Source organism: Vicia villosa, linkage group LG4 (genome assembly GCF_029867415.1).
Source record: "Vicia villosa cultivar HV-30 ecotype Madison, WI linkage group LG4, Vvil1.0, whole genome shotgun sequence".
In the NCBI taxonomy this organism is placed as follows: domain Eukaryota; kingdom Viridiplantae; phylum Streptophyta; class Magnoliopsida; order Fabales; family Fabaceae; genus Vicia; species Vicia villosa.
This window is the reverse complement of record NC_081183.1, coordinates 110,798,568-110,821,009: the sequence shown is the minus strand read 5'-3', so window position 1 is coordinate 110,821,009 and position 22,442 is coordinate 110,798,568. Positions and strand designations below refer to the sequence as shown.

General features: G+C 34.1%; 1 protein-coding gene across 5 annotated transcripts; it reads left to right on the top strand.

The window, feature by feature from the left end:
- Positions 1-15,530: 15,530 nt before the first annotated feature.
- On the top strand, positions 15,531-20,015 carry LOC131595056 (APETALA2-like protein 1). 5 transcript variants are annotated; one of them, XM_058867281.1, is made up of 7 exons: positions 15,531-16,050; positions 16,200-16,330; positions 16,631-17,946; positions 18,059-18,162; positions 18,265-18,374; positions 18,626-18,736; positions 19,454-20,015. In XM_058867281.1, the coding sequence occupies exons 3-7, from the start codon at positions 17,888-17,890 to the stop codon at positions 19,547-19,549; spliced, it is 480 nt and encodes a 159-aa protein (XP_058723264.1). In that variant the 5' UTR covers positions 15,531-16,050; positions 16,200-16,330; positions 16,631-17,887; the 3' UTR covers positions 19,550-20,015. The 5 variants fall into 5 exon arrangements, 4 of the variants coding, with proteins under 4 accessions (XP_058723264.1, XP_058723266.1, XP_058723265.1 ...); XM_058867283.1 differs by lacking the exon at positions 15,531-16,050 and having other exon boundaries at positions 16,115-16,330; positions 16,631-16,746; positions 16,923-17,946; XM_058867282.1 differs by lacking the exon at positions 15,531-16,050 and having other exon boundaries at positions 16,115-16,330; positions 16,631-17,461; positions 17,545-17,946.
- The last annotated feature ends 2,427 nt before the right edge of the window (positions 20,016-22,442 follow it).

Here is a 22,442-nt window from a genome sequence, read left to right as displayed (position 1 = left end):
GATACCTCAGAATTCTCTTAACAGCTGTTAAGTGAGATTCTCTAGGATCTGATTGGAATCTTGCACACAGACAAACACTGAATAAAATATCAGGTCTAGAAGCAGTAAGATATAGAAGAGATCCAATCATACCTCTGTAGAGCTTCTGATCTACCTTCTTACTTACCTCATCCTTACCTAGGACACATGTTGGATGCACATGAGTTTTTGCTTCCTTGCTTTCAGAAAGATTATACTTCTTCAGAAGTTCTTTCACGTACTTGGTTTGATGAACATATGTTCCATCAGAAGTTTGACTGATTTGAATCCCAAGAAAGTACTTGAGTTCTCCCATCATGCTCATTTCGAACTCAGCCTGCATAGACTTAGCAAACTCCTTTCCAAGTGTAGCATTAGAGGTTCCAAAGATAATATCATCAACATAAATTTGACAAATTAAAAAATCTTTCTTAAAGGTTTTACAAAAGAGAGTAGTATCCACTTGTCCTCTAGTGAAACCATTATCTAGAAGGAAAGAACTTAATCTTTCATACCAAGCTCTAGGAGCTTGCTTCAATCCATATAATGATTTCTTTAATTTGAAAACATGTTCTGGAGACTTAGAGTCTTCAAAACCAGGAGGTTGGTGGACATATACTTCCTCTTCTATATAACCATTTAAGAATGCACTCTTAACATCCATCTGATGTAGAGTGATGTTATGTTAAGTGGCAAAAGAAATCAATAAGCGAATAGATTCTAACCTGGCCACTGGTGCAAAGGTTTCTGTATAGTCTATGCCTTCTTGCTGACTATAGCCCTGAGTCACCAGTCTGGCTTTGTTTCTTACAACTTCTCCTTTTTCGCTTAGCTTCTTTCTGAAGACCCACTTGGTTCCAATGATGTTGAATCCTTTTGGTCTAGGAACAAGATCCCATACGTCTTTCCTTGTAAACTGATTAAGTTCTTCTTGCATGGCAATTATCCAGTCTGAATCCTCCAGAGCTTGATCAATAGAGGTTGGCTCGATAAGAGATACTAGACCAAATTGACATTCTGCATTGTTCTTAAGGAATGATCTGGTTCTGATAGGATCTTCTTTCTTCCCAAGAATAACATATTCTGAGTGAGCAGAGGTGAGTCTGGAAGATCTTCTGATAGTTGGCTCTTCAGAAATTCTGAGATTTTCCAATGAAGCAGCAACTTGATCTTCTGACGCCTTGCTTCTGGGTTCTTCAGCTTTTGAGTCACAGACTTCAATATCTGCAAAATTCTCAAACTACTTTGGCTTTTCAAGACCAAGCTTATCATCAAATCTGATATTTATTGATTCTTCAACAATCAATGTTTCAGTATTGTATACTCTGTAGCCTTTTTAGCGTTCAGAATATCCAAGAAGGAAACACTTCTGTGCCTTAGAATCAAACTTACTCAGATGATCCTTAGTGTTCAGAATATAACAAGTACATCCAAAAGGATGAAAATACGAAATGTTGGGCTTTCTGTTCTTCCACAATTCATAAGGAGTCTTATTAAGAATAGGTCTTATGGAGATTCTATTCTGAATATAACATGCAGTATTTATTGCTTCTACCCAGAAGTGCTTAGCCATATTGGTCTCGTTGATCATGGTTCTGGCCATTTCTTGTAGAGTCCTATTCTTTCGCTCTACCACTCCATTTTGCTGTGGAGTTCTAGGGCAAGAGAAATCATGGGCAATACCATTTTCTTTGAAATAAATCTCAAAGAATCTGTTCTCAAATTCGCCACCATGATCACTTCTGACCTTTATGATTTTACACTCTTTCTCAAATTGAATCTGAGTGCAGAAGTCAAAGAACACTGAATGAGACTCATCCTTGTGTTTCAAGAACTTTACCCATGTCCAACGGCTATAATCATCTATGATGACTAATCCATATTTCTTCCCTCTGACAGATGCTGTTTTGACTAAGCCAAACAGATCAATGTGCAGAAGTTCTAGCGGCCTAGAGGAAGAAACAACATTCTTAGACTTGAATGCAGGTTTGGAAAACTTCCCCTTCTGACATGCTTCGCAAAGAGCATCTGATTTATATTTCAGATTAGGGAGTCCTCTGACCAGATTTAGTTTGTTAATCTGAGAAATCTTTCTGAAACTAGCATGGCCTAATCTTCTATGCCAGATGTAACACCCCTTTTATACCCCAAAATAAATAAGCATATAATCAGAGAATACACATGCATATAACAAAAGGGCGTCACATCGATGTTTACAAAACTAAAAGCCTTTAAAAACCGACAGCATTTACTTACAATATTTGATACACCTGGTCATTTCAAATAATACTTCTCAATTAATCATATTTTATCCAGAATATGCATTCACAGCGGAAACTACTAAATACTCATGTGTTTCATAAAATGATCCATGTCCCATACCATGATCAAGTCTCAATAATCATATCAACATAAATTAAAACATAATTCAGAATATTTGGCTTTAGAGCCTATCAAACAACAAGTAGTAACATAATAGGTTCTCAAATCAAACGTAATACATAACCGAATAGAAACATGAGTTCAAATAACTAGTCTACCCAGTGTTACATGACCAGAGCATCGACTCACTACCTAATCTCTAAATAACTCGAAAGAAACTCCGACTAAGATCACACGCGAGCTACTAACTCCAGAACCTGCATGTCGTCAAACGAGGGCAACATTAAAACAGAAGGGTGAGAATACGAATCATTATGGAGAAGTATAATAAGATACAATGGTTAAATCAACAATTATAGGAATTTATTACACCATGCCTAATCATGTAAAATAATACTAATCAATATATTCACATATATTAACCATTCGACAAGTACAAGGAGTATACTATTTCAATTTCAATACTATATTTCCAATTATGCACATAACCATAATTATCACATATTCACACATTTAACCAAGTATGTATTCAAACCTCACTCGTTTCAATTATCAAACTCATACACATATCACAACTACATCAACTTCACATATTCAATTATCGCATAATTTTAATGTGACTCAATGCAAGATATGTGACGCTATGCATGTGGTACCAAATTGTGAACCCAAAGTTTCACCGCCTCCCGATTCAATATCTAGAATCTAGGCCACGCTTCCGATCCGGACAAGACCAAAGCCCACCAAAATGTAAACATATAGTTTACCGCTTCCGATTCACTCTAGAATCTAAGCCCCGCTTTTGTTTCAAAGCAACCCACCTTTGTTTCAAGGCACACCATGACATGAATGTATGTACAATGTTAACAAACATATGCAATTAAGATTATCTCATCAATCTTAACTTATCGCATACCCATAATAATTCAACTCTAGGAATTATATATCAAATTGTACACAACATTCACAACACATTGATATCAATCCACATAATAGAAACGATATTCAATTATGATTCACCAAAATACAATTAACACTAGCAAACTATACTATCTCATGTTAATTCATATCATAACAAAATATAAAATACACTTCTAAACCAAGTATCAATTCATTAGTATTTGGTCAAAATACAATTACGGTCAACTTTCCAAAATACCGTAAGTTACCGACAACCGAATAATCAATTTCAATACTTATTATAATCCAATCAATTATACTTATTGAAATTAATTCAACTATTAAGTAAATCAACTAATTATAATTACACTACATTAGTTCCAAGTTTCTAATTCATTTTCTATTCCAAAAACTAATATTTAATATAAAAGATATTTAAATTCGCACTATTTCGGTCGGTTCGTAAATATCGCATTTTCAACGAAATAACACCACCACGTTAATCTATTAATTAAACTTAGCTACCACGTAAAATTTCATCAAATTCCGGACAACTAATTATACCGCTTAATTCGGCTAATTCGACCAAAACAGGATTGTTTGGAATTTTTCAGCAACTTGCTAATATCCTACTATTTCTATTATTTTCACCTCATATTTATTTACATCCATCATAATATTCATTTCATATATATGCTTCTTTAAATAAAATGGAACAGAACATAGGTACCAAATAGAGTGCTACCCTGTTTTTCAATTAACAAGACGCTAAGTAGCTAGCATAGCACTTATTTTCTTTTCTTTTTTTTTTTCAAAGCGCTACAGTAAGTAGCATAAGACTTACACTTCACAGCATAACAAAAAAACAAGCTACAGAACAATCCATATGCCCTTGTATGTTACTTTGTCACTACAGTAAGTGGATAAAACATTCATTTCATTTTCAATTTCTAAAATGTATGTACAACTACAGTAGTAGGCATACGAAAACAAAACAAAAAAAAAGAACCAAGCATAGTATTGAACTAATATTAGTAGTTCTCAAACATCCCCTAATTTTACCAATGTATCAATTACCAATATCAAAACATATTTCTAACATCAATTTTTTTAATGGATTTCAAACACAACAAACCTAATCATGTCAATCTACCCATTGACCCAATCATATTAACCCATAATAATAAGGATTCCCCCCCTTACCTCTTTGATTCTTCAAACCCTAGCTCTCACTTGTTCCCCTTTTGCTCCTCTTCTTCACCTTCTATTCTCTTCTTTTTAAAATTCAGCAAAATGAAATGATAATGTTATGTCTACTCTCCTCAACCCTAACTATCTTATGTCATATTGGGCTTAAAAATAACACCCCCTATTTACTTCTAACTCTAATAAATAGGCCCAATTAAATATAATCTCTTAATATATCTATTTAGTTCAATAAACTAAATAAACACCAATACACACAAAGTTAATTAATTCAATTAATTATTATATCTCATAACAATTAAATAATTATTTAACACACCAAGTAAAATAAAATAATATAATAAAATAAATACGGATAAAATCCTCTAATAACTCAATGTCTCATATTTCCGGTCTAATATTAGTTATTCGAAAAATTCCCAAAACACTAAATATTAACTCATTAATATTTCTAATACTAAAAATATTAAAATTTTCGATTAAATATTGATCCGCTATGCCGAACTAGTACCGACTAAATCGTCCCAAAACGCGAAAATTTCAATAAACATCAGAAATGACTAAATTAAGCAAATAATTATTAAAAACACCAAATAATATAATTACTAATATAATTAATAAAATATTAATAAAAATCGGGATGTTACACCAGACCCATTGCTCTTCGCTAACAGACATAAGACAAGTTACCTTCTGATTCTTAAGATCTTGAAGATCAATCTTGTAAATTTTGTTCTTTCTCTTGCCTGTAAATAGGATTGAGCCATCCTTATAACTTACAGCTTTGCAAGACTTTTGATTGAAGATTATGTCATAACCATTGTCACTTAATTGACTTATGGACAATAAGTTATGAGCTAATCCTTCTACAAGAAGTACATTAGATATGGAAGGAGAGTTACCAATACTTATGGTTCCAGAGCCAATAATCTTGCCCTTTTGGTCTCCTCCAAACTTTACTTCTCCAGCGGACTTAAGCACCAGGTCTTGGAACATAGACCTTTTTACCATCATGGGCCGCGAGCACCCAGAGTCTAGGTACCATGACATGTTTTGCTTTTTCTTCTTTGCTGCCAAGGATATCTGCAACAGAAATTATCTTCTCCTTAGGTACCCACATTTTCTTGGGTCCTTTCTTGTTAGTTTTCCTCAAGTTCTGATTGAACTTGGGTTTAGCATGATAATTTATAGGAGGTACAACATGATATTCTTTAGGTTGAGCAACGTGATATTTTCTATTTTGTGTCACATGCTTTTTAGTGTGTGTGATGTGAAAGCTTTTTGTAACGCCCTAGACTGCTTTTGGGATGATCGATTGACCCCACAAACCAACACGAGTCTTTTCAGCATGCTTTGACCTTACTCGCACGCTTTCTGGAAAACTTCCCAGAAGGTCACCCATCCCAATACTACTCCAATTCAAGCACGCTTAACTGTGGAGTTCTTATTGAACGGGCTCCCGAAAAGAAGATGCATCTTGTTGGTATAGGTAGTACCCATCAATCATTATAAGCTTTCCTTTAACCATGCAGTCTCATACTTGCACAGCCTCAGGATTCTTCTCATTCCGATGTGGCGACCACCCTTGCCCTCTTAGGCCTCAGGTGTTACATGCGGTGCAACCACCCCTCGCATTCTTCGGCCTCGGGTGTTACATGCCCACCAGCTTCCGCATGGTTCGTCCTTGAACCACATCGTACTGGGAGAGGTCTGACTCTGATACCATTTGTAAAGCCCTAGACTGCTTTCGGGATGATCGACTGACCCCACAAACCAACACGAGTCTTTTCAGCATGCTTTGACCTCACTCGCACGCTTTCTGGGAAACTTCCCAGAAGGTCACCCATCCCAATACTACTCCAAGTCAAGCACGCTTAACTGTGGAGTTCTTATTGAACGGGCTCCCGAAAAGAAGATGCATCTTGTTGGTATAGGTAGTACCCACCAATCCTTATAAGCTTTCCTTTAACCATGCAGTCTCATACCTGCACAGCCTCAGGATTCCTCTCATTCCGATGTGGCGACCACCCTTGCCCTCTTAGGCCTCAGGTGTTACATGCGGTGCAACCACCCCTCGGGCCTCGGGTGTTAAACTTTTAGCATGTGAAGTGAGCCTAATATCATGGGAGTGGCCATACTTGAACTGATCATACAAAGGCTTGTATGTTATTTTCATATCATCCACAGGTTCAAGTTTGTATGGGGTTTCACCATCATAACCTATGCCAACTCTCTTGTTTCCACTCACAGCATATATCATAGAGGCAAGTTGACTTCTACCAATACCTCTAGATAATAATTCCCTGAAACTCAAGTCATATTCTTTAAGAATGTTGTTCAAGCTTGGAATAGATTTTTCTGAACCAGAAGATGACTCAGCATCTTTGGATAGTTTTAAAACTTTTTCTTAAAGTTCAGAATTTTCTAATTCAAGCTTCTTAGTTTCAGATACAAAGAGCTTTCTCAGCTTTTTGTACTTGATACTAAGCTTAGCCTTGATTTCAAGAATTTCAGCTAAACTGGAAGCAAGCTCATCTCTAGATAGTTCAGAAAATACCTCTTCAGAGTCAGAGTCTGATTCTGATGTAGATTCTGATCCATCATCAACAGTAGCCATCAATGCTATGTTGGCTTGCTCGTCTTTAGAGTCTGATTCTGATTCTGATGAATCTGAATCATCCCAAGTTGCCATATGACCTTTCTTCTTCTGGAACTTCTTTTTGGGCTTCTCCCTCTGAAGCTTTGGACACTCATTGTTGTAGTGACCTGGCTCCTTGCACTCAAAGCACGTGACCTTCTTTTTGTTAGATCTTCTAATTCCAGAAAATTCTCCTCTTTCAGGCTTCTTAGAACTTCTGAAGTTCTTGAACTTCCTTTGTTTACTCTTCCAGAGTTGGTTTACCCTTCTAGAGATCATGGACAATTCGTCTTCTTCTTCTTCTGATTCTGATTCTTCAGAATCTTCTTCCTCAGCCTGAAAAGCGTTAGTGCATTTTTTATTCAAAGAATTTAAAGCAATAGACTTACCTTTCTTTCGAGGTTCATTAGCATCCAGCTCTATTTCATGACTCCTCAAGGCGCTGACCAGCTCTTTTAAAGAGACTTCATTCAGATTCTTTGCTATCTTAAATGCAGTCACCATTGGGCCTCATCTTCTGGGCAAGCTTCTGATGATCTTCTTGACGTGATCAGCCTTTGTATATCCCTTGTCAAGCACTCTTAATCCAACAGTCAAGGTTTGAAACCTTGAGAACATTGTTTCAATGTTTTCATCATCCTCCATCTTGAAGGCTTCATACTTCAGGATTCATGCAAGAGCTTTTGTCTCTTTGACTTGGGCATTTCCTTCGTGAGTCATCTTTAATGATTCAAAGATGTCATGGGCAGTTTCCCTGTTTGATATCTTCTCATATTCAGAATGAGAAATAGCATTCAGCAGAATAGTCCTTGACTTATGATGATTTTTGAATTGTTTCTTTTGATCATCATTCATTTCTTGTCTTGACATCTTTGCTCCACTAGCATTTACTGGATGTTTGTAACCATCCACAAGCAAGTCCCATAAATCACCATCTAGACCAAGAAAGTAACTTTCCAATCTATCTTTCCAGTATTCAAAGTTTTCACCATCAAATACTAGTGGTCTAGAATATCCATTTCCATTTCCATTATTGTGTTGATCATTTGAAGTAGATCTAGTAGGAGGAGGAATAGCATCAACCATATTGAATTAGTGTTTTTCTCACCCTGAATCTTTCTCTAACACGGTTAAGTGCTTGCACCTAGAACCAGTGCTCTGATGCCAATTGAAGGATGGAAAAAAACATAGAAAGGGGGGGTTTGAATAAGTGTGACTTTAAAAACTCTTAAGATAAAAACAAATAACACAGTTATTTTTATCCTGGTTTGTTGTTAACGAAACTACTCCAGTCCACCCCCTTAGAGTGATTTACCTCAACTAAGGATTTAATCCAGTAATCAATCTTGATTACAATGGTTTTCCATTTAAATACCCTCTAATTCTTCTAGAGTATTCTGATCACACCTTGATCACTCTAGGAAATACACCACTTAGAAACTTCTAAGTCTTCTAGAGTCTACTGATCACAACTTGATCACTCTAGGAACCTTTTACAAATCAATGTAAAATAAATGTTTACAAGAGTATTCAAATGCTTCTTAAAAAGCTATAATCACAACTGTGATATTTTGTAGCGGGGAAAATCTGATATCGAAGCCATAGGATTGACTCGAATCAATATTTCGTTTGAAATCGCCACCGCGCTTTATTTTTTCAAAGGAAAAGGGAAAAGAACGTAAAACCCAAAGTTTTGTTTTTAAAACAAGAAAGAGATCTCAGGTACGGGTGTTGATTATATGAGGGGAAGGTTTAAAGCACCCCTCATATCCGTGGTACTCCTCGGCAAAGCGTTAAGCTTTGGGCCTACATACCTCCTCGGTGCAATGGAGAAGTCAGAGCTAATGTAGTTCCTCTTTTGGGAAAAACGTTTTAAAAACGAATAAACACTTTGTTGTCGTTAGAGAGAAATACTCAGCCATTGATCTTGAGCATGAGAACAAACAAGTTCTTTGCATCGCAAATGAAAGAAGGGCGCCAACTCGGATAAAATCAACGAGTATGCCACTAGCTCTCTCACGCGGAAAAGATCTCGTTATTATCAATCAATTTCAAAATCGTGGGGTATAACCACTCGTTTCGACAATTAACGGTGTCTAAACTTTTGAAGAAAAGCCACTAAGGGCGAAAGATATTTTTTAAAAAAAAGTTTTCAAAAGATTTGCAAACATAAGAATATTTTGGAAAAAGGGAGAAGATTTTGAAAAGTTAAGAATGGGAGGAGATGAAGAGGCTAACCTAATGCATAAAATAAAAGCTAAGGAAAGAAACGGTCTAACCGAATTAAGAAGCCAACACTTGACATTATGAGTCAAGGTAGTTTTCGCATCCTTTGGAATTATCAATACCAACACATTAACACTTGGGGATCCAGATGAACTTATTGTCTTAGCACCATTTTTCATTAAGCACATTAAGATTCTGACGAAAATCGGGCAGAGTAACGGCTGTTTTCGGGTAAAATCCTTATATCAATGCCTTGGAATTAACCATCAAGGGCTTTCAAGGAAATACCTGCACACATAAACATACAACAGAACAATGCCAGACAGACAGAACAATCACAGGATAGTAATAGAACGAGTCCAGAGGTACTAGGTCCATAAGTCCGAATCTCCAAAGCGCTAGGGATAGTAACCGATAGTCCAAAGAGAACCTTATGTATTTTTTAGATTTTTGGTTATTTATTAGTGTTTTAGCGAAAAAATAAAGTATGGTCCAAGTGGACAAAAGAAAAATAACAGAAGCATAAACATATGTCCAAGTGGACAAAGAGAAAATGACGGAAAGTAAATATGATGAAATGATAAAGTAAAGCGATAAAGCGAGAAATGTAAAGAGCGGTAATATAAAGAGCGGTATAGTAAAGGTGCAGAAATTAAAGTTAGTTGTTAAGTGTTAAAGATAACCATCTTGAAACTTGTCAAGTATGTTATCAAAGTTAGTAGGAAGATCTATGGTGAGTGAATGATGTACTCGGATTTAAATTCAATGGGGTTTATCAGAAGCTTGATAGAATCATAGCGACTACACGATAAAAACCTCCACAAGTCTTAAATCAACCGCATACAATTCTCTTCCATGTTTAATCTTTTTTATTCGGGACACGAAATATTGCGCTATGTTAAGCAGATCGCCAAGTGATTTATGTAGAAATCACCCTACAACGAGGCCGGTCAAAACTTTATGTGCTAATGCATGCGAGAAGAACGATATGTAGATCGCCTTCCGAAAGCAATACCGCACGAAAAGAAAATAGGTAACGATCTAGTCTTTACTAAGAATCCATAAGAATTCTCAAAGTATTAAGACTTTCATCGATCAAAAGAAAAAAAGGAGAAGGAGAAGATAAAATTCATAAAGATAATCAACTCACACTATCATTAATATCATTCATCTAATATTATGGATTTGGTTCTTTCAAACCTATCAACATCCTAGATCCAATGATATTAATGAAATGGAGGAAGAAGAATAAAATTCACAAAAGATAATCAACTCACACTATCATTAATATCATTCATCTAATATTATGGATTAGGTCATTTCAAACCTATCAACATCCTAGATCCAATGATATTAATGAAGTGGAGGAAGTAGGAAGCCAAAACAAGCATAAAAAAGGCAAAAAAACACATTCTGCCAGCAGGAAATCGATTTACCTCTGTAGGAAATCGATTTCCTGAGTCCAGAGTTCAGATTTTTGAAAAAAAATAAGGTGGAAATCGATTTCCTACAGAGGGAAATCGATTTCCTGCACGCAGCATTCAAAAAATCAGCATTAGGAGGCATAAAACTTGACTTAAGCAAACATACAAACACCTTATGATCACATATCCATTGGAGCACGAATTTTCCATCAAATCACCATCAAATAGCACCAATATAGCATCAAAGATGCATTGAACACAAGCAACAAAGATCTACATCTTAGAATTGAGAAATTTACCAATTCTTGAATTAAAGTGTTGAAGTAGCTTCAAGAACAAGCACAAAGTGTAGATCCTTCAAGTATGGAGATGAACAATCAAAGAAAAGAGTGAAATGTAGGAGGCTTAGTTCAAAATTAGCAAGATTCAATGTGAACCTTACTAATTTTATGAAAATGAACTTTGGGTGAGGGTTTTGGAAAGGGTGAGAAATGAATTTGCAAGCAATTTTTTGGCTCTCCAAGCTTGAGAAATGAGAGAGTAGAGGGCTCTATTTATAGAATTGGAGCAAGAGTAGTGGCAAATTGGTCTTTTTGTGTTTGGTAATTAGCTTGTGTTTAATTGGTGATTAAAGTGGCAATTAAATGGTAAAAATGGTAAAATGAGGTTAAAGTGGGTTTAATGAATGAGTTAATTTTAATGAGGTGGAAAATTGATAAAATGATCAAATAAAAAGGTGCCAAAATGATGTCAAGCTTCCCTCCTTATATTTTTTTTTTAATATTGCGCACAGGAAATCGATTTCCCACAGGGGTAAATCGATTTCCATATTGAAAATTTCAAAAATTCCCTTTCTTGCACTTTTTGATTTTTGCTCGATCTTTTTCCTACAAAACACAAACAAGGGAAACAAAATGCATATTTTTGTATTTTGGTTAGTATAAAACAAATTAAAGAAAATTAGGTGCTTGATAGTTCCCCTCAAAGACGAAGCGAACATAACACCGAAAAATGAAATCTCAAGATTGTGATCTTGAATAATGATTGAGATGCAAATGATGTATGATCTTAGGGTCAAAAATTGGGGTATGACATATTTCTCTTAAGTTCTAAGCTTAAATCTCACTAAGATATTACAAGTGAAGTGAGGTTGAAGATGAAGTTTGAGAGCTTTTCAAATTGACAGTGTTTCTGTAATTTTCGCAAGAGTTGTGTACTCAGCTTCTCATCAGAACTTCTATTTATAGGCGTTTGGGAAGATGACCGTTGGGAGCATTTAATGTGTTGCGTGTTCCGTACAGCTTTGTATTTAATGTTTCACTCTTTTGTCAACTACCTCGAGCGTTGTTTTTACTGCTTATACTGACTTTGCCTTTTGTAGCTTCTAACGTTCCTTTTGTCAGTCAGAGTAGCCTGTCATCTTGTACTTGCTTCTGATCTGATCTTTGTAGATACAACGTTTGAATAATCAGAGTCAAACAGCTTGGTGCAGAGCATCTTCTTTGTCTTCTGACTTTGAAGTGCTTTAGCGTGATACCATAAGAGCTTCAGTGCTTCTGCTTCTGATCTCATGTTCTTTTGATGCTTCATAGACCATATTCTGATTCTGCTAGACCATCTTCTGATGTCTTGCGAGAGCATGTTTCGATGTTGCATACTTGAACCTTCTGAGTCAGTGCTTCTAGCGCTGATTTGTGCATACTCCTTATATAATTCCTGAAATGGAAAATGTAAAGGACTAGAGTACCACATTGTCTTATACAAAATTCATATACATTGTTATCATCAAAACTAAGAATATTGATCAGAACAAATCTTGTTCTAACAGCTTTCTCTTATTATATATAATTGTAATCATACAATGAGTGAGACCATAACACTCTTGCTTACCACTAATATGAGAAGTGGTTCATAATTTTTACTTATTAACTCAACTTCAAATTTAAAATTGGTAAGAAATTATTCTTATAATTTCTTTTTTAATTTAAAGTGATCCAAATCATTTTAGCATGTTACAAAAGTAAAGTAAAATCTAAATCTTTTAAAACATTACATGATTAAGTCAAATTTAACAAAAATAAAATCTGAAATTCATGAGTAGTGCCAACTAAATAATAATCGATCTAATTATGTAAAAAATATATTAGACTTTATTCTCAAATAATCACCATCAAACATGATATTAATTTTTTAGTGAGATTCATAGGCACCTCTTCTTTCTACAATAGCAGCATAACATGACTCATGTATGGCCTTCTAGATGAAAAGTGGTGGATGGACATGGAAGTTGTTTCCATGGAACTCTTGATTTAAACTGGATCATATTGCTCTTCACTTTGTACAATTATGTTATTATATTTTAATGACATCTTCCTTCAAGTTTTAATATCTTTATCACTTTTTAATATTTTGTTCTCTATGTCAAAGCCATAAATTTATATATTTTTTGGCTTAATGGAACGCTTGGTTCCATACTCCACCACCTTATAATTGCAATTGAGTGTCCAACCTAATATCCATTGTTTTTATTTTATTCTAGTTTGTGTCAATGTGTCAATATCATTGTGTAAATATAATGCTTACAAAGATAATTCAATACTTCCACGATTAAGAAGTACTATAGTAGGATGATATGACCTAAAATTGAGAGGCTTATAACCTTCAAATACATGAAAACCATGAGAGTCATTAGGTAAAATAAGCGATATAATAATATAGCCTCTATACTTTGAAATTCAAAAGTTTCATATGGCTCGCGCACACACACACGCAAACGTATATTACTTCAGTTGGATAAGTGGTTGTAGTAAGAAATTGGTATGAAATGTGCTTTTTGTAGTAGGGTAAACATCCATGTCCATGGTCACCGCAAAAAAATCTATGGTTGTTGTAGGCGCTACTTTTGGTAAATACTTGGGGATAACTATTGTAACAATGGACCCATTTATCTTAATTGTAAATACTTCAGCCACAGTTTCAAAAACTATAATCCATCTATGGAATATGAATATTTCATAGTCTTTTTAGGGTTTTTAGGTTTGGAATTTTTGGTTTTGACGGGTGGAGAAATATCTTCATTTGGATTGCAAGTCCATTGGAAACTATCTCTCGCAGGAGAGATAAACAATATATTAAACTGTGAGGATACATATGGATTTATATCAATAAGTATTGATTGTCCAAAAAACTTTATTTTTGTTATTTAAAGAATTCTTCAATGAATTATCAAAGGATAGTTCATTTTGAGCCGATGGAATTAAAATGTTTTCTATGTGTCCGTCGGCATTAGCTGTCTCCTTGGGTGACTCATAGTTCTTAGTTGCTCATCAATAATGTCTGTAATTAACAATGTTGCAGCTCCAACCAGTTGTGCATGATATACCTTCAAAATTATGCATGATATACCTTCATAGAAAATAAACACTCTACAAGTGCAAGTAATTTTGTCAATAAGCATTATAAAACTTAAATTCAAAGAATTATAATTTGAGGAGACTTGTATTAACTAAAAATATTACAAAGAAATCTTATGAGAAAACGAGTATGAAAAGTAAAACACAAAAAAAATGACTGAGTATATAGATGGCATTTTCTGGAGAAAACTAAAACAAATAACAGAAAAAAATTTAACCAAATTAAAGAATTGCTTCTATTATCAAAAAAAAATAACTAATAATTTATTTGTGTAAACTTTAGACCTAATATATGAACTATATCCTATAAAAGAACTTAACTGCAGAGATTAATTTATTTAACAGTAAAAAATACAAAATTTAAAAGGCAAAACATTGAATTAACACTGATGGTCACTACAACAAATGTTGTCTTTGGGTACACTTGTTTATACAACTTGTGAAAATTGTTGTCAAAACGCATTTCACCTTTTTAGACGATTTTAAAAGTCTTCAAAAAAAATGCTATACTCATAAATGTTCCTAAAACTTTAATATTTATGGAATAATCTTTACTCCTAATAAATAAATATTTTAAAAAAAAGTTATTTAAAGATTTATTTGCTATCAGTGAGAATCAAACATCACAAGAGTTTATATATTACTTTAAAATTTCTTATCATAAAAGTCATAAGAATATAATGATTTAACTATTGTAATTGATTCATAGATCAAATATTATTTTCAATAGTATGTACAAATTAAAAATTTATTTAATTTAATATTAAATAATAAAAATTTAATCTTATGTAATGAGTACAAAATTTTACATGATAAACATAAAAAATTAAACATGATAAGATGAAGAAAAATTAAATACCTCCACGACCAAGAAGAACAATTGTTGGAAGATATGACCTTAACTTGAAGGCTTATCACCTTCAAAGACTTGACAACCATGAGAGTCTTAAGGTAAAACAAGTGATCCAATAATATAGCCTCCATAATTTGAAATTTCAAATTTTTCCCATGGCGCGCGTACGCATAGGAAAACATATATTATTTTGGCTAGGTAAGTGCTTGTAGTAACAAATTGTTAAAAAATGTCCATTGTCACTTTCACTAGTACAAAAATGACAATACAATTTATAAATTTACACCCATTATACTAAAAACGGGTGTAAATAAAACACAAGATGGCAAATTCGTAAATAAAGTCTCATTTTTAGTATTGACGAGTAACCATGGACACCCTATTTTTAAAAAACGGGTGTAAATTAAAAAAAATATTATAATCAAGTGTTTATTACTCCCTTTTTTTTCAATAACGGACGTAAATAGAAAAATTATTTGTAAAATAGTATAAGTTAATATTTGTATTTTCTTTCTCCTTTCATTAAAACCTAATCACCATTTTTATGCTCTTAATTTCACCGTGTCAACTCCAAATGTTTCAAACCCCAATTTCACATCCACCATGAATCATTCTTCACAACCCGAAACACCTCCACCCTCTGATTCCATCACCTCGTCACAATCCGAACCGCCACCATCGTTTGATTCCGCCGCCAATCCATCATTTCCCGAACCATCTCCATCGTCCTATTCCACCACGCTATCCGAACCACAGTCACCACCTTCTTTGTTCCATTCCTCAGATACTCAAACCCCCGAACCAAGTGTTCGGTAAAAGTTCTGAACCGAGATTCTTCTTCCTCTATTTTGTGATGAAAATTTCGGAGTTGCTGTTATGAAACATTAAGTTATCCAAGTTGAATAGAAAAATATCATTGCATGTCTTAGCGACTGTGCCTCGTTCCGTTGGAGCTCTTTCCAGAATACAAGTGCTTCGGTTTAAGAGTAGGTATGACTCATGGTTCTATCATTGACAAATTTAACGCTTATGTTATCTTTCGTTCTCGACTTTATATGTTGTTCATTACTTCAATTGAAACTGATTTCTTGGATTTGATTTCAACTTCTACCGTCCACTTCTTGACTGTGAGCTTGTAGAAATTGAAGTGCTAATCAACAAATGGGTTGAGGATGCGATTCTCATTCTTCTTCAGACCAAAGTGATGCCCATTGTTGATGCAAAAAGAGAAGGAGCAATTGCAATATTTGGAGAAAAATATGGTTAAGAGGTTGGATTTACTACAAACACTTTTGATATTTGACTTTGAATTAATTATTTTGTCTATAGTTACTTTGCATAATTAATTTGTTGTGCCACTGAGTATGAATCATACTATCAATTAGTATAGAGAAGCTTTAGGACACATTTTATTTGAAATTTTATGCCACTGTTTGTGAATTTTTACTTGAGATAATCATTTATTACAATTGATTGGTTTATGAATGGTTATTGTGTCATGAATAGTGATTATTATTGATATAAAATTTTATGCCTCTGTTTGTGTAATTTTGTGCCATTGTTTGTGTAGTACAAGCTGATGTGAAAGAGGATATATTGAGCATGGTGGTCGATAGTCGGTGATAGCTTCTCGTTCCACTCAAATCACTAAATGCAACCATAATCTACATCTTGCAGAAAAACTAGGTACGGATTTTGAGTCTTAATTATATTATTTTCCTGTTTGCGGTTAGAGTTATGCTGCAAACCTTTATATTTCGACAAAAGACTGATAAATAAGACCGACGCGGTCAAAATTGCGGTTCTGATACTGTTATGGAATCTTCAAATTTTATTGCTGATAAATTAGTCTTTTTGCTCAGGAATTTGAAACACCTTTTTGTTGAAGGAACTCTACCACTAGAGCTTCTGAACCTTGTTCACATAAAGTCTACGTAAGCACTAGGAGAATTGGTTATTTGGGGGTCTGAGAGTCTAGGTGCGAGGCATTTGGAATTGATTTAGCAAGCTTGTTAGGAAGTTATTATTTTTGGTAGGAGTTTTGAACTCCGATTTATTGCTTTCTACTGTTGTAGAGCTCTTGAGCTCATCACTTTATGTTCAATAATATACTGTTGCATCTTCAATTTACTGAGTTCTATCTTTCCGTGTCTGGCCTTTAATTTGAATTGTCGGTGCTACAAAGGAAACTTGTTTAGTCTAATTTAAGGGCTTTGAAGGCGGTGGTGAGGATTCAAGCACTAATTAGGGGTAGGCAAGTGAGTAAGCAAGCTTGCATGCATTGGTTCGTGTTCAGGCTCGAGTGAGAGCTCGGCGGGTGAGGATGTCTATGGAGGGACAAACTGTGCAGAATATGCTTAATGAGCAGTGTACAAACCTTGAACTTTTGAAGGATGCTGAGGTTTGTATCATGAATTGACAATGGGAAGTTTTCATGTTTTTTAGCTTTGGTGCTGTTTAAGGAGTATGTTTTGTGTATGGCAGGAAGGGTGGTGTGATAGTATTTGAGATTTTTAGCAGCAATACAGGCCAACCTCAAGCTCTAATTCACAAACAACCGTCTCGTTTTCCTTTCTCAAGAATCCTGAGATGAAAAAATAATGGAGGATGGAGTTGGTTGGAAAGATGGATGGCATCCAAGCCTTGGGAGACAAGATTGATGGAACAATCATACACCTTAAACCCCTTTTCAGTATTATTCTTTGGATATCACTTACTTTAAGTCTAGTCTTGATTCACACCTTTAAGAGAAACATGTCAAAGATAGTAGTATCATGCATGTTTCTGAGAAACAATTGGCAAAGGTGTTTTGGTTATAGAGGTTGCAATGCTTTCCTGCAGGTATATATATCTTGGGTTATTCGACAGCGAAGTAGAAGCTGCAAGGTCGTTGTCACTGATGAATTATATTATTTGCACTGAATTTATTACCCTGAATTATATAGCTCATTAGGATTGCATCCAACATGTATCTCCCTTTTGATTTTCTGAAAATCAGGGCTTATGACAAAGCAGCTATCCAAAGCAATGGAATGGAAGCAGTGACTAATTTTGAGCCCAGCACATACGAAGGAGAGATGAAATCTGCAGCCATAAATGATGGTAAAAAACGCTATAGCAAAGATCTTATTTTAATTAAGGCGTGATATTTTGGAATATTTTTAAAATGTTTTCTTTGTGAAATCTTGTTCGTTTTCAACACAGGCAGCAGTCCAAATCTTGATCTCAATTTGGGCATAGCCAAACCAGCACCGGGTCCCAAAGAAAATTGGGGGAAACTTCACTTCCCCTCTGTCTCTTACACAAGTTCAAGGGTATATATTTGAGCTTTACATATTCATTTACTTTAGGTTTCTTCTAATTTGTGCTGATCAAAAATTGATAATACTCTTTATATTCGGGAAGAAGAGCTCTTGTTGTCTTCATAAGTTTACTTGTAGCTAGTTACCACCTGTTTTCTTTTGATTCCTTCATATTTGTATAATTTTTCACAGTTGGTGTTGTTGTATTAATTCTTGGTTTTTCTCTAAGTTGTCATAATTGACTGGGTTCTCTTCATTTGCAGATGGAAACGAATGTTTCAGGAATCAGTAATTCATCTTTAAAAAGGCTATTAGTAACTGAAGAGCATCGTTCTTTTCGGAATGACATGTATCCCGGTTTCTTTCCCAATGAGGTGATTTCACTATCTAGTTTTTAGTTTTACAACTGGAGTCCATTGCTTGAACCTCCTAGTAGTATTTCATTAATCTTTCTCAATCAACCATGTTAGCTAGAGCTCATTAATACACTGACGACTGATTCACTTTTAAATGATATACTTGACGGTAATAGATTATTTTAAATGTTTAGGTATTAACTAATGAATTCTATGAGCTTTTGGTAGTTGCTACAATCTGTTGTTGAGCAGTCAAGTGAAGTTGTCCATATTGTGTTCATATCATTTATATAGACTAATTTATATCTTCATATCATTTTAATATATTGAATTGTATTTAATATTTGTTTCATGTCAATTAATCTTTTAAACAAAAATGAATTGATTCAAAATGTGCCTAAAATATGTTGAGTGATCATGCTGGAAATTAATAGACTGGTTTAGTTGAACTGTCTTATTAATAAAATAAGATGAATATGGACTTTTGGACTATGATTAGAGTTTGAAAATAATGGTTTGAACAGAACATGAATCTTATCCTAATATTTGGTATTGTGGTTATTTATTGACAGATCCACAGTGGTTTCTCCAACTAAATTGTTGGATTCACACTCTATTTAATTCCAAAATTCCATGGGGTAATGCGGGAAAACTGCCCCACAAACTCCAATCCGTCGACGCGACCGTCCGCGGCATTCCAACTAAATTGTTTGTGTTTATGGATTATTTGCACAGGTACATATTAGAAAGGATAACTCAGCAGTCTCTTCTCATAGATATTGGAGTCAATCAACACAAGAGCCAGTCTCCTTGTTGGACCAAAGAGATTAATCCGTTGTGTATTAATTAACACTGAATATATTGCAGGCTCTGAGTGAGAAAGGCTATGAACTTGTTTCTGGTGGGACTGAAAATCATCTAGTTTTGGTGAATATGAAGAAAAAGGTAACCCGATAACTACTTTGACTTTGCTTGAGAAGATGAAGTCGGTGTACACGAATGTAGAAGGTCTTCCTCCGGATTGAATTGTGGAAAACAATTGCTTCTCCAGGGCGTGGTATTTTGGCCATGGATGAATCCAATAGTACATGTGGAAAGCGGTTAGATTCAATTGGACTAGAGAACAACCGAAGCTAACCGTCAAGCATGGCGTAAAATTATATATGAAGAAAGTGTTATGACTTGGTTAAAATATAATTTTTATGTGTATGATTTTATAGTACTTGAAATATTATGAATGCACATGATTTTGTATACTTTTGGTTAATATTAAAAATATTTTGACTTAGTTAAAATATGATTTTTATGTGTATGATTTTATAGTATTTGCAATATTATGACTGAAAATGAAATATAACTAAACGGTGTATATGAAATAGGGTGTAAATAGATTTAAATATAATATAATTGTTCATTCATAAATGGCGCATTTACACCCGATTATTATTAAAATAGGGTGTAATTAAGAACGTATCTACACCCGATTTTTAATTAAAATAGGGTGTAATTAAAATGTAATTACGCCCAATTACACCCAATTTTTATTAAAACAGAGTGTAATTAAAACGTAATTACGTTCAATTACACCCGATTTTTACTAAAACAGGGTGTAATTAAAAACGTAATTATGCCCAATTACACCCGATTTTTATTAAAACATGGTGTAATTAAAAACGTAATTATGCCCAATTACACCCGATTTTTATTAAAATAGGGTGTAATTAAAAACGTAATTACGCCCAATTACACCCAATTTTTGTTAAAAATAATGGGTGTAAATGCGTTAGACATTTCTCACCCGGTGGATATACACCCAATTTTTATTAAAAATAATGGGTGTAAATTTAATAAAAAACGGGTGTAAATTAACATTTTTGTACTAGTGTTTCGATAGATCTATGGCTATTGCAGGTGCTAGTCTTGGTGAATAATTGCAAATAACTATTGCAACTATGAAATCTATTATTTTAATTGCAATCACTCCAGCTACGGCAGCCAAAAATATCAACCTCCTATGGAGTATTTTTATTTCATGTTCTTTTTTGGCTTTATCCTATGTGGAATTTTTAGGTTTGACGGATGGGAAAATATCTTCATTTGGATGGCTAGTCCAATGGAAACTACCTCTCGGTGGATAGATAGAAAATAGATTGGGGGTTGGGAAACATGGATTTGTATTAATTTATGTTGATTGTTCAATCCTTAGAAAAACTATCTCTTTGTTATTTAGAGAAATCTACAACAAATAGGCAAAGGATAATTCAATTAGAAATGGTGGAATATAAATATTTTTTATGTTTCTGTTGGCATCAACACTCTCCCCAGGTGAACCAATATTTAGTAGCGGCTCATCATTATTTTCTTCCACTCCTCTCTTAATTCAGAATGTTTGATTATATAGCAGTAGGAGAGTGAGTGCATATGTTATAGGTTCAATTTTAATAAACTCTATGATTAACACTAGTACTACTCCTATGGAAGAAATATAGCTATTGTAATATCATTTTTGTGCCTCATTCATTTCAGTGCTATAAATAGCATTATATCCACTAAATCTAAGGAAGAATCTAGTACAGGGCTAGCTCATAATCTAAGAAACAATTGAACATGGTACTAACAGTAATGACAGCTGCAGATAAAACAAAAAATAACAATATTCACTCTATTTTGGAAATACATAATTCTTAAGGTAATCCTTGAGGATAAGGACGCGCAACTCCATGGTACACCTCCAGGAATTTGCGCACCGGATCCAACGCCCAGATACATTCTTATTCTCTTTCTCAGCCTTTTCATTCTATTTTATTGTTGTTTCTTTTTTTGTTTTATATTCTTTAAAACCAAATTAATCCCTTAGCTAACTAGTAACCCCATTAATTAGAATTTAGTTTTAATTTTCAATTAGTTAATTTTAATTTAGTAATTAGGTTAATTCAATTTTAAATTTTTTTATTAGTTAAATAATTAGGATTAGTTAATTTTAATAATTAGGATTAAAATTATAATATTTATACTAAATAATTAGATTAATATTAGGTTTAATACTTTTAATTAATTTTAGGTTAATTAATTTTAGGTTTGTTAATTTTAACCACTAATTGTATTTTTAGGTTTGTTCATTAACCCTCAAGATTTAGAATTTATCACCATAGAAACCTCGAATCCTTATTGTCTTGCTAACCCTTATTGTCAATATTCAATGCACTAACCTTTCTCTTCTTTTCTCTTCTTCATTCGTAACTTTCAGGGTTGATCAAGGAGCGATAAAGGCTCAAGATGTGTAAATTAATTATTGTTCTCTCTTATTTTCTGCCTTTATTTTTATGTTACCCTATAAGGGTTTTATTGTAATAGATTAGGTTTATTTTTCCGCCTTTTAATTTCCCCCATCCCCGTAGGTGTTTATTGTAATAGCGTAGGATTTTAACTGTTTTATTTTCTGCCATGGTTAGTAATCTTAGGGAGTGCAAGCCTTGAACTGAATTAGCATCACTAATTACAAGATAATATAACTCAATTGAACCACGTGATTGTGCACCCACACACCTTTAGGGTAATCTCTCTATTGCCTTTGTTGCCTGTTGCCTTATGATTCTGTTGCCTTAAATAATAGTCAAGTCCCTCGATTCCGAGGATACCTAAAGCAAGGTTGCCTAAAGAGATTGAAAATCATCTAGTCCCTCGAAGTTGCCTCGGTAAATGATGATTTCCCCAATTGCTAAGG